This window comes from Excalfactoria chinensis, chromosome 2 (assembly GCF_039878825.1).
Source record: "Excalfactoria chinensis isolate bCotChi1 chromosome 2, bCotChi1.hap2, whole genome shotgun sequence".
Taxonomy (NCBI): domain Eukaryota; kingdom Metazoa; phylum Chordata; class Aves; order Galliformes; family Phasianidae; genus Excalfactoria; species Excalfactoria chinensis.
Genome location: NC_092826.1, coordinates 137432979 through 137445564, shown reverse-complemented (window position 1 = coordinate 137445564; position 12586 = coordinate 137432979). Strand labels below are relative to the sequence as shown.

General features: G+C 45.9%; 1 protein-coding gene across 2 annotated transcripts in view; it reads right to left on the bottom strand.

Moving 5' to 3' along the window:
- Positions 1-12586, bottom strand: part of PLCD1 (phospholipase C delta 1) — a 44932-nt gene that overhangs the window by 24172 nt on the left and 8174 nt on the right. Inside the window, exons 1-2 of one of the 2 annotated variants that reach the window (XM_072329889.1) lie at positions 12319-12575; positions 7676-7840 (exon numbers count right to left, since the gene is read on the bottom strand). In XM_072329889.1, the coding sequence (XP_072185990.1) occupies positions 7676-7840; positions 12319-12418 (265 nt within the window). In that variant the 5' untranslated portion in view covers positions 12419-12575. Of the gene's footprint in view, positions 1-7675; positions 7841-12318; positions 12576-12586 lie in introns of those variants that run through there. The other variant, XM_072329890.1, reaches the window with a different exon arrangement.

Below are 12586 nucleotides of genomic sequence, written 5' to 3'. Positions count from 1 at the left end.
TTTCAAGACTTTCAGCTTGGTCCTTGGAGCATCCCTGACTTGATCTTTGCCTCTAAAGACTGTACCAACATGATCTCATCCCATCAACCAAATAACCCTCAGCTGTACTCACCCCAGAACTGGAAACAAAGAATTCTAAAAGTCCACAGGAAAATGAGGAGTGACTTCAGTAAAAGCAGGGACTGAAACGGTCACTCTTCAATTTGCAAAAAATAAGAAGGTAACACCTAAAATCCCATATACACTTCTCAGTCACACTAGTATAAACTGGGCAGGAAAAGACCAAAGACTCAAGGCAGTCTGCTGTCAACCATGCTCCATCCACACCTCTGCCAAAGGTCAGTTTGATCCCATTTGCTGTAAGAAAGCAAAATACGGCTTTCAAACCCATTCCTTCCCGTTCCCATCTCTGATCATCACTGAGTACAAATGAGCCCTGAAGCCAAGCAAGGTTCACCATATGCACACACAAGGCCTTCAAGACACACTGGGAAGGAAAAGGAAGTAACTGAGACAACACCACACACTTACAAACGTATCTATAATCTTCAAACATTTGTGACTGTTCAAAACCAACACTTGACATTTGCTTTAAATTCCAACCATGTGTTGGGGTGGTCCAACATCTTCCGTAACACTTTGCTGCCTTGCTTTCCATGCCAGAACATGCCATGAGACCCCTCCTACAACTGGCAATGTTCCTTCCTGATGATAAGCAGTTATCTTTGGGTGGTCTTTTATTATCACTTGGTAAAGGCCAACAGTGGATCAGACAGAGGGCAGGGGAGGAGAGAGGTTGGGTTGTGTTGGGATGAGATGGGAGGGGATGGGATGGGCTGCTGTGGAATTACATTATCTAGCCAATCCACTGTTAATTGAAAGCTTATGGTTTACAGTGCTAAAATTATCTTCTGAAGAAGAGGGCTGCAATTCTCTTACAGCTGGGCTGCTGGTGGAGAGAGCTGCTGCTGAATTTGCTCACTAACAGGCAAATGACAGGAAGCGCACCTTAGGTAGCACAGTGCATCTTACACCTTTAATGTAAGGGGTGCCATCATGTTCAGTGGGATTCAGTCAAAATCTATCTAAAGCTTGTCCTATCTAGAAACAAATTTTTTGGGTGAGATAAATCACAGCCTTAATCCATGGCTTCAGTGGATCGTAGAGCAAAAAAAGAAGTTCAGACCGAGCATCTCAAATGCAGATGTGTACCACAAAGGCAATCCATAAGTAGGTGATTCTCTTCCACTCCTGGTCTCTCTTGGTTAAGGCAGTGCAAGTGGAAGGATCATCCTGTTGTTCCTTATCACCCGCCAACTGCTCACCACTGCTTGGCTCATAAAAGTTATTGTTGCTTTAGAATGGCTAGCTAGTCTGCTAGTGCAATCAATCCCTAAACTTTGGGTTGGCAATGACTTAGTGTTTCCAAGACTAGAAAATCTGATGTTAAATATTGGAAATTTAGAATGTATTCTTTGGAAACCTTTATCTGGCAAAGTGAATCTACTGGAAAAAAAAAGAGAGAGAGAGAGCTGTGTGGGAGGGAAAAAGAGATTGAAAACCTGTAGCTGAAAGGGCTGCCTTAATCTCCATGGGGTATATTAATGGGGAGAGGATGATGAAGAGCAGAGTTCTTCCGTGCAGAAAAGGTATGAGGAAGCCTGAAGAACAAGATCAGTGCCTGCTGTAGTCACACAAGAACCAATAGAAGCTACCAATGCAGGAACTGTTAAAAAAACAAAGCAGGGAGGACACTTGTTAAAGCTTTCCACAGTTTGGGCTTGTGTACTGCTTTTGTCTATCAATATAAGAGCCAAAGCCAAAGGAGTCAGCCCAAGCCATCTGCAAATGTTATCTCTATTCTGGCAAATCTTAGCCCACATGAATACATTATCAGCTGCTCCTGGGCCATGAGCACACACTATATTAAGCAGTCCCAAACCAAGTTGAAGTAAGAAATAAGTGGGGGCACAGAGAAGTGTTTTTCCGGAGAGGAGCAGCTGCAGCAAACACCCATTAAAAGCACCTCTCTGTGACCTCCCCATCCTTCCCAACACTCCACAGTGGGGAGGTAACCACCAAAAGAAGAGAATTTGGAAAGTCTGCATCTGCTTCTCCTGAATGCTTATGTCTGTTGCAAAGATGCGTTGTGTGAAGCCCAAAACCTGTGACTTGACCTGACCTCCCAACATGGAATTGAACAGGTTACATCCCGGTCAGCCTTCCTGGCTGATGTGGGTACCGATGTGATGAACCACAGCTGATGGCCACAGTTCCCTCCTTACACAAACATACACCAGCATTCCCCTGGAGCTGGTGAAAACACTCCTCTCTGTCTCACGGAGATGTGAGGTCCAACACAGCTGAATAGCATGGAGCTTCACCTCTGCCTCCACCTGACCCAAATGCTCTCTCAGGCCCTAGAAGCCATTTTCTCCCCTACATGGGCCTTTGCATGCAAGGCTCCTCTCCTCTCTCCCACCAGGACCTGAGCTATTCCCATCACCTTTCATGAGGTGCTTTCAAATCCACTCCAGAGCAAGGATTGCAGCCCTTTGCACCCATGCAGCAGGGTAGGCCATTTGTGACCCTTCACCCTAAAAAGAGATGGGCCATTTGGTAGCCAAAAATATAAATGCTGAAGAGCCATACAAGCATGACAAAGGTGCTGTATGATTATAGCTTTAGCCTGACCACCAGCAATGTCCATCTCTTCTCCAGTCACTGTTCTGAAAGACTGTGCTAGGAGCATGGACAGTAAAACACTTCAGAAATCCCAAACAATATAGAAAAAGGAAGAATGGAAGACATAAGTCTTACAGAAAAGGGGGATAAGGAACTGAAGCTGAATCTCCTGCAAGCTACTAAGCATGCGAAGGACAAGGACAGCAAGTTGCTTCTCTTTCCTTGTACTTTTGCTGACCAACAGATGAGGGTCAATGCATGGACACTTGGAGGCACTTCCAAAACAGCTGGCTCTGAGTTACTCATAAGGGGAGGAGGAAAATATCTGTCACTCTTGGGGACTCTTCACATCTTTCGCTTTCCTTATCTTACTTCCCTTTCATTAACAAGTGATCCCTGCAGTGTGGCACTCAGTCACACTGAATTACTTTATCCCACTCTAATTGTCTCACTAAGTCACTACTGTTTACTGTCAGATGAGAAACGTACTGAGCCGTTCATAGCTCACCGCATATTTGCACGCAACAATGCTTGTCTGCAGAGAGACCAGACTTCCAGCCCAAGCCCAGCTAGAGCTCAGCCAGATCTGCTCAGCACCTTGAAAGAACATACAAAGGTTCTGTGCCTTCTTAGCCCTGATCAAACAGCCCACTCTTCTCCCCATGCTTGAATCACCCAAGCTCTCACCTGCTGATTCCTCATCCGTTCTCCCATCTCCCTGACTTGCTGAGCACACTGTTTAACTTGAGATCTGCTCTTAGTGCTGGTGTGTGTCACCAGCTGACAACATACGGTGCACAACTGATGTTACAAGTTGTTTGGAAATACCTTTATTAAAAAGGTCTTTATACCCAGCCTTCCTGCATAACCAACACAGCTCAGGGCACCGATGTAAACAGAGTGATCTGTATTTACATTCCTTCCAGACATCACAAGCAGGTCCCCACAAACTATTTTTGCCACCAGTTCCTACTTCTCGTGCCATTACAGTGCCACTAAATTTGGATCGGAGGCTTTCAACGCTTCCGCCTTTGCATTTAACATATGCCGTGGAGAATAAGGCCAGTATTTGCTGGAGCACTTCCTATGTTGAAAACAGCCCCAGAAACTCATGTGGTGGCCTGATTTAAAATTAAATTGAGTTAGAAATGCAAAAAAAAAGCCAACAACAACAAAAAAAACACAACAACAAGAGACAGTTCTGCAATCGATGTGACTTGCTTTACGGGTTGAATGATTTTGATAAAAACTAATGAGACCCACAGACAGACAGTTTTGTTTTCACAGCTGACGGCTGCCTTGCGTAACAGATTCACATCAGCAAATATTTTTCCAGGGGATAAATACGTGTCCGATTGCAAAGCAACGATCAGACCTAGAGAATGCACCTGACCAACCCCAGGAGGAAGCTGTCAGTGCAGCCAGCTGCCTGCTGTGTGTATACAGGTTGCTGAGGGTTTCTGTTGGCTTTTGGCACTTATCAGATCCACAGGAATGATTTAAACCCTTTGCTTCTTGCCACGAGTAAGCGCAGAGAAATATCACGTCCTTTCTGTTCTCCCAAAGGCGAGGTGAGGGCATTAATTCAATGGAGGCAATCATTCATCCATCCACAAGAACAACATGGGATGCTCGTCAAGTGGCGTGTTAAGGGTGTTACTAAATGCCACAGGAACTCAAAAACAAAGGGGAAAGGTTTTCTGACAAACACTGGCAGGAGGCTATAAATACAAAAAGAACTGTGCTGTGTTCAAACCATATAAAAACTGGAACTGGGAGGAAGTGGAACAAACTCAGTGCATTTTTAATACTGCGAATAATGAATCGTTAGATCAAAATATAGATGCTATGCCTTTATGCAATATGACAATCTTCATTTAACCAGCTGTGCAACCGAATTTAGCTGACCTCTGTAAACTGATCCATACAATCACAGAATGCCTTGGGTTGGAAGGGACCTGAAGGGGTTATCAGGTTCCAACCGTCTGCCACAGGCTGGGCTGCCAGCCACTAGATGCAGCACTAGATCAGACTGCCCAGGGTCTCATCCAACCTGGCCTTAAACACCTGCAGGGAATCTGCTCTCAATCTGTTTTTTTTTAACCAAAACAGAGAAAAAAGGGAAAAAAAAAAAGAACAACAACAACAACAAAAATAGCATTTTGGCTACAAATTGGAATAGTTGAGCCAAAACTCATAAACTTGTTTCTTGATTGCACGGCCCGTGACTCACAAAGCACCCCCAGTGAGTCATCCCTGTGCAGTGTGCGATGGTCACTCACAGCTGTCATGGGAAGCATCACCTCCCTGAGCCTCCAACAAACATAAAGAGGGAGCAGGAGGAAGCAAAGCCCCTTCCCCTTCTGGGCCCTGTTATGATATCCCTGCGTTGTACCCACTCAATCAGCCTTTTCCTTATGCCTGTTCCTTATACTCTGTTTTTTCCGCCAGATGCTCATCGGGATGTTTCACTGGAAAGTTTTCAACCATCCCTCCAAATCCTCAAGTTCAGTGAGTTTTTAAAGGGATTGAGTCTGGCTTAAGGGAGCTCACAGAAGGGATTTCAGCTGCTTTAAGAAAAGACATTCAAAAATCGATTTCACTCAAAGCAGCACATGGCACTTTGTTCTTTCTCACATGGAGGTGAGACCTGATATCTGACCAAGCTAAACAAGGCAGTGTTACTGATGGGTTGCTGCTCTTTGAATGCAAACCTCTCTGCCCCCTCTGGCATCCTTCCCTCCCACTGTAATGATGCTCAGGAGGGATCTGGCACTGACTGCGCCAGCCATCTTCAAGCCACCAGGCACAAACCTTTTCCATTGCCCCCAAACTTCTAATTCTGCCACTCGAACTCTGTTGTAAGAGGCTCTCTTGGGCCTAAATAAAACATACTGAAAATTAACAAATTATGGATAATAAAGAACAAATGGATTATGTTCTTTCTACGTAGCAACCATGTTGGAACAGCAGCCTATTCCCCAGAAAGTCCTGTGGGCAACAGTGATATCAAGACAGCATCCAATCTGAATTTCCAGTTGTTTAAAATAAAAGACAACAGAGGGAGGTAATGGTTGTACACCACGTATCTCATCCAGGCAATATCTGCGTCTGTGACAGCCCGGATATGTCGCTGTTTTTCTTAGCTTCATTCAGTTGAAATTCTTCTGTCTAACTCTAGAGACCTCTGGTTTTATCTCCTCCAGGCACCACCACACAATGGTTTACAAATAGACCTTCTGCCTGATTATAGGAACAGGAATAACAGGAAACTGCCCAAACACAAAAGCGTAACCCTCACCCTATCCAGACTTTGCTCTTCTGAGGTGCCTCCATCTTCCTGCTGTGAGCTCTGTCACAGATAAGATTAGACCTGGGGCTCAAATCTCCCATTTTCCACTTGGCTCATTCTTTCTCCTTCCAAAAAAGGCAGCTTATCATCAGTTTTAGAAAGGCTTTGCACTGGAGTGCAAGGTTGCTGTCTGTTAACAAGGAAGGGTGACCTTCTGGAGAGACTCGCCTCACAGTTTCTGCCTTTTAAGCATCAAATCAACAATCCTGCACTCTTCTTCTGTCTTTTGACCACCTGCAAATCCCAAGCCAAAAGTGAAGGCAGCTGTAGCAATAGAACCTGCCAGAGGTCACGGCTCGACACTGGGATAATCCCCTCTGTAATTAAACACAAATCAGCGTGGTGAAATCAAAAGCCTAAGAAACAAGTTCAAACAGGGCAGTCACGCTGGTAACTTGGGGATGGAAGATCTCAGAGGACCAGCAGAAGACAAAGAAATGGGAAAACAAATGGTCTTGAGGTTGTGGCTGGGGGCTGAGGATCAGTCCACTGCTCATCTCTCCTGGTCACTCCCAGGTTCAAGCATATCCACACAGTGCTTGTTGAAAGCACCCCGAGGTGGCTCTCCAGTGCTCCCAAAAGCTTGCATCACAACTGCCAGCAGAAGCACATGCCCCTCCAGGAGCATGTGGGACTGCCCTAAGTGTGGCAATGACAGCTTTGCCCAGTTAGTAAAGTATATCTTAAGTGGTGTAAATCACACCACTCCCAACCTGTGCCCAACGCCCAGCTAAGAGGAACACAATATAAAACAAAGTCATGGTTGAGACAGTTCTCTTTTCCACTGGCCCAGGAATGGAGGGAATAGGATCAACTAGAGCCTCTCCAAGCAAACCTCAATGACCCTGGAGCCATGGCACAAGGATCCTACCCATTCACTTCAGGGAATCAGATGGGAATGGGAGTGCTGCTGAAGGTGCCCTCAGAGCCTATAATTTGGAAATTGCTGGCTCAGAGCACAGAAATTAAAGTTCTAAAGTCATTCTTCTCCATTCACACCCTTGTTTGTTTTGTAGCAAGACACAATCTGAGAAAGGACTCTGCTTTTATACGGAGCACAGCTCAGTAGCATGGGAGTTCCTCGTAAGCAAACGTTCCCTAGGGCCTTTGCATTAATTGTTGTCATTATGGGTTACTGTATTGGGACCTAAGCAGTTCAACTGAGCTCAGAACGCACAGTAAGGAACAGTTTCTAATCCAAAGCCTTTTATAGCTAGATAGATGAGCCGAAAGAAAATGTGTGAGAAAGGTTGTGTCAAGAGATTAAATGAACTGCCCAAGGTCACGTTAAGAAGAGTTTGGTAATAAACCAAACATATTTTGCTTTACTCCTTATTATCCTTATTATTAGCCTTACTCCTCATTACTCCTCATCTGTAGGGCAGGGGCACAATCTTGAAGGCTCATTCTTCATTTAGTTAGATTCCTCCCAGCTGTATCCAAAGCAGACAGCATAACTCAGTGTATGATACAGGACACGTGAAGGATCTAGTCTCATTGTTCCATGTCATTATGTTCATTGGGAAATAGTCCTGGTTCTGGTTTACCCCCAAGAACCCCTTGTTTTGGTTCATAATGGTCCTGGTTGGACCCAAGCAGACAGCGCCCTATACCTGTGATGGTGTAAACTTTACTTACAGATCTGTGAGTCTGGAGACCTCAACATCTTCTTTGATTCCTGCCATATGGTTTTGCAGTCCTCCTGCAGCTTATAAAACCGCTCCTTCCTCCAAGAGCTGGACTTCACTTTTAGCAGCTGGCTGCCTTTCAAGAGGAACTTCAGGTCCTTGTCATCTTTCAAGCCTAGGGAGAAACAGTAGTGGTAATGTCACAAGAGTCAGCAAAAGAAATAGACGTAGAGACATGGAATCGTTTGAGTGGGAAGGGACCTTTAAAGGTCAAGCTAGTCCAACTCCCCTGCAATGAACAGGGACACTTACAGCTTGATCAGGGTGCTCAGAGCTTGGTCCACCCTTTGTACATATAATAATACGTACATAGGTTCTTCACTGCCACAGAACAATAGTGAGAGGCAAAAACAAACCACCTGCAGTGCAGCCAGCTCTGGGGAGAACAGCAGAGTAAAGAGACCCAGAAATCTGCCATGTCACATTCTATGCTCATGAAAGGGCATGAGGACTTCCAGCCTTGTGGTTTCTTAGATTGAGTCCCAAGACTTAAGTATAATTAAAATCATAGAATCCTAGAATCATAGAATGGCCTGGGTTGAAAAGGACCACAATGACCATCCAGTTTCAACCCCTCTGCTTTCTGGTCCCAGGAACTTCAGAGATTAACTTCAGGCTAGGGTTAGATCTTAGACTAGATTCAGGAAGGCACTTTGATATCTAGAAGAGAAACAGACGTCTACTGAGACTTTCAAAACACACATTTGCCGTTCTGTCCGGTTTTGAAGGTCTCAGCAATATCTGACTTCCACATACTGACATACCTTGCAGATTCTGTGCCTCCAACTAGCCATTAACTAGAGATCAGGAGTGGGTGAAGTGTCAGAGGTGGGTGAGAGAACGAAGCATGAGGAACACACCCTGGGCCTTCTGTAATAGGCACTTTGCCTATTACACCTCTGTCATTGCATCAAAGGCTTTTTACTCTGTAGTACTGAACCAGCATATCCCAACTCAGCGTGACTTTTGCTGACCTTATCATGACAGTGCAGATGAGACTCTCATTAATAACTATTTGGCCACTTGCAGCCACCCAACGCTCCCATCACAGGAAATTTCCCAGTGCTACGTAGATATAACACAAGACCTCACGAGGTAGAAATCCAAGTAAACTGATTTATGCGATAACATTTACTTTGCAGTATGGCATTTCTGCATATCACCATCTTTGCCCCTCTCTGGAAGACACTGCTGCCCTGAATAGCTGCTATTTGAACAAGGTAAAGCAATAAACTACCAAGCATCATTTGAAATACAAAGCCCAGAAGGAGATCCAAGTTGCCAAACCTCAAGTTCCTGATAGTACATACACAAAACCTAAGTGCCTGAGGCTGCAGAGCACCAAGGTGGGTCATAATGGTTGCAGCAAAATGCAGCGCTGTGTGTTTGTAGTTACAACAGCTTGGCCTAAAGAGTGTATTTCAGGCTGGGAAAGAGCCTGACATCTCTGACAGTGATAAATATTAGGGTGTCCTGTGTTTGCTCAGCACAGCTTTGAGCAGCTCAGGCCACTTCAGCTGGGTTGCCATCACCATGGAGCAGCTCTGGGGCTGAGCCCAGCCAAGTCATCTAGAATTGAAAGCACTACTGTGGAAGCTAGAGATTCTTGAAAGGTTGCTGTGGCCTCTCTCTATCCTCTACATTCAATTACCTGTCTCAGTAATTAAGTGCCTGCTTAATTAACCCCCTCTTGGGTTTGCTGAGGTTTAGACATACCCAGGGGTCTACAGGAGGCCAGAATGCCAAGAAGAAGGACTGGCACCACAAAGGCCTCACAAAGCCTTGGTATCCTGAACAGCGGTGTTGAGGCTTCTTCTCTGAGATGGAGGTCTTCCAAGAACAGAGAAGATATCACAGACTCAAACAGGCTGCCTAGAGAGATGGTGGATGCCCCATCCCTGGAGACATTTAAAGTCAGGCTGGACCAGGCTTTGAGCATCTGATGGAGCTGTAGATGTTCCTGTTCCTTGCAGGAGAGTTGGACCAGATGTCCTTTAATGATCCCTTCCACCTCAAACAATTCTATGGTAGGCTTTGCTAACATTGCCATGGTTCCTGGAAAGGCAACAAAGTTCTTCCTATGTATTCACCTACAATATCTCTGTTTTGGCTCACTCTGTCCTCCCTCAGATATCAACCACGCAAGGCATTCTTGTGGGACTACGAGGAGGTCATGGCATCCCAGGGTAAGCATGAACAGGAAAGCAGGAAAACCACCAATTCCTTTGGGTGCTTCAGTCCATAGGCATGTTATGAGAAATCCATTTTAACCGTGACACATTTCGTTACACAGAAACTGCATGCAGTATGTATAACATGTCATGTTACCTGGGCAAAAAGCTGTATCAATCTCATACAGGCAAATCTGCATGGCCTCTAGCAGAAGACAAGGGCAGGTTTGTCTCCTTCAGGCTAGATCCACACAGGTAAGGCACAAGCTGAAGTGCAAGTGAGAAGGAAATGAGAGAAGCAAGAGAGGGGATGGAGAAAAGGTGGCTTCCAGAAGATCACAGAGTCATAAGGGTTGGAAGGGACCTCTAGAAACCCCCCGGTCCAACTCCCTGCTAAGGCAGTTCCCTACAGTACATCACATAGGAAAGTGTCCAGGTGGGTCTATCACCTCTCTGAGCAATGTGCTCCAGTGCTCTGTCACCCTCAAAGCAAAGAAGTCCTTGGGGTTGGCCAGGGAAGGACAAGAGGGCCAGATGAGTGCCTAAGAGCAGCACGATTCCTTTAATGTGGGAGGCTGGAAATGTCCCAGGGCTCTTCAGATATAAAGCAGACACTCAAGGTTGACCTCTGCCAACAGTGACCCAAAGGTTAGATTGAACCACCCAATGATGTGCTCAGAGGAAGGAGGGCCAACAACCCTTGGCCAAACAACCCAAGTCAACTGGTAAGCACAGATTGCTTCAGGGTGGCTCTGTGTCTGTCAAACAGTATCTCAGACAGCCAAACTGACCTGAAAAGTGGGCCGGGGGGGGGAGGTGGGGTTTGGTCTCTTATGCCTGGTCCTAAGTACTGTCACAGATTCTTTAAATGGCCTTGGGCAAGACACTGAGCTTCTTCATTTCTATCTATGAGGCAGAAAACAACGCTTTGTTAGGTCAGAGGAGGAGTACAGCCTGCTCTGATCTGCTGATACAGGACCACAAACGCACCCTGATGTTTCAATGGGACATCACTCTCCGTTGCTCATTTGAATTGCTTTCCAGAAAAGATTAAAAGAAAACATTTTTTTCCCAGCAGTTTTCCTTCATTTCAGGTTTTATGCCCAAACAGTCCCTAGGGATTACTGCCAAATATCCCCGGGGAGCTGATGAGGTTTGCTATGCAGAGCTCTGTCTCACAGCAATGGAAACTTCTGTATGAAAGGAACCAGAGTTGTCATATACACATGTCATTTAAAGCTTCCAAAAACACTGTGCAGCGGGACAGGCATATTGGTTTGCAATTATATAACAATGCAGGGCATGAGAAAAACAATCACCACGCTGAAATCAATGCCCAAATCATGCCTGAAATATGTGGCAGGGCTTTATCTTGCTCAGAACCCTTTGCAAAATACCAAATACACACTTGTCATGGGAAATTGCAATATGCGTTTCACAGGTCAGGCCCCAATCCTCAAACAATACCAATCACATACCTACTAAACAGAACATACTCAGTGTACGGTACAGTTTAGAGTGAAAATAGCATCTGACAAAGGTAGGAGAGCTTTGAGCATGCTTAGCACTGCAGCAAGCATGAAGCTACTGTCCTGTCCTGCACTATGAAGCTGTAGACAAAGAGACCAAAAAACATTAACCTTTGTATCATGCATCTCAGGTATACAACAAGCAGGGAATGTAACAACACAGCAGCTCTCGCAGCAGCAGCCTGATTCCAGCTTCACTAAGATCATTAGGATGATGTTTACAGGTGACAGCAACAATCTGTAGTGCTGCGCTGCTCACCCTCAAACCTGCTGATCTGATAACATTAATTATGACTGCTATAAAGCAAGTTTCTTCCTCCTGGCTTCTCTCTCCCACCTGCTTGATTAGATCCAAACAATTCCAGTGGGGAAAAAAAATGGCTGTTTTCTATTTCCACCTGCTCTCCGCAGCCACGTAAATCAAGAACTTGTATCAACATGGGCTGTCCCTCTAGAAAGCAGGAACCAGCCATGAGTTCATAGCCACAGGAGTTATGAAACTCCCTGGGTTTCCTGTCTCTTTTCATCTGGTGAATGCAAACCTCTAAGTGGCACCGCACCACCCAGAAGCCCTCAAATCAGGCAGGAAAGGGGCCACCATCATCCTCAATCCAGCAACATCTCAAAGCCCAGCCTGAAAGAAAGGTTCAAACCCACCCTTTGCCAGAGAGGTCCTGCTTTCTTTGATGCCTCATACGAAGCGGTTTGTACATCTGGAGGGAGGTTACAGGCAAAAGAAAAGAGGGAGGGGGGGAAAAAACCCTCAAGAGTATAAAAATAACCTTGGAATTGCCTTTAGGGTGAAGCGCTGCCTCCGTGCAGGGAAAAGAGGCAGAAACGAAGAGGCTACCAGCATGTGGAAGTGCCCAGGGTCTGGTCAACGTGTTCCTTACCCAGCCTGCTGCCATTCAACGAGGCCACTCTATGGATCTGCTCCTGTAGGATGTTTTCCTGGGACACGCTGCGCTTGGGCTGCCTTCGGATGCACTGCATGGTCCAGCGTAGGGCTCGGAAAGAGGCACCGAGCGCCGGGAAGGACGAGGGGCCCCGTTGGCCCCGAAGGGATCCCTGCTCATCCAGGAGCCCCAGGCGTGCACGGCGTCAAACAGGGCTCCAAGAAGGGAGAGAGAAGGCAGAGAAGGGCAGAGTCCGGCTGGGAGG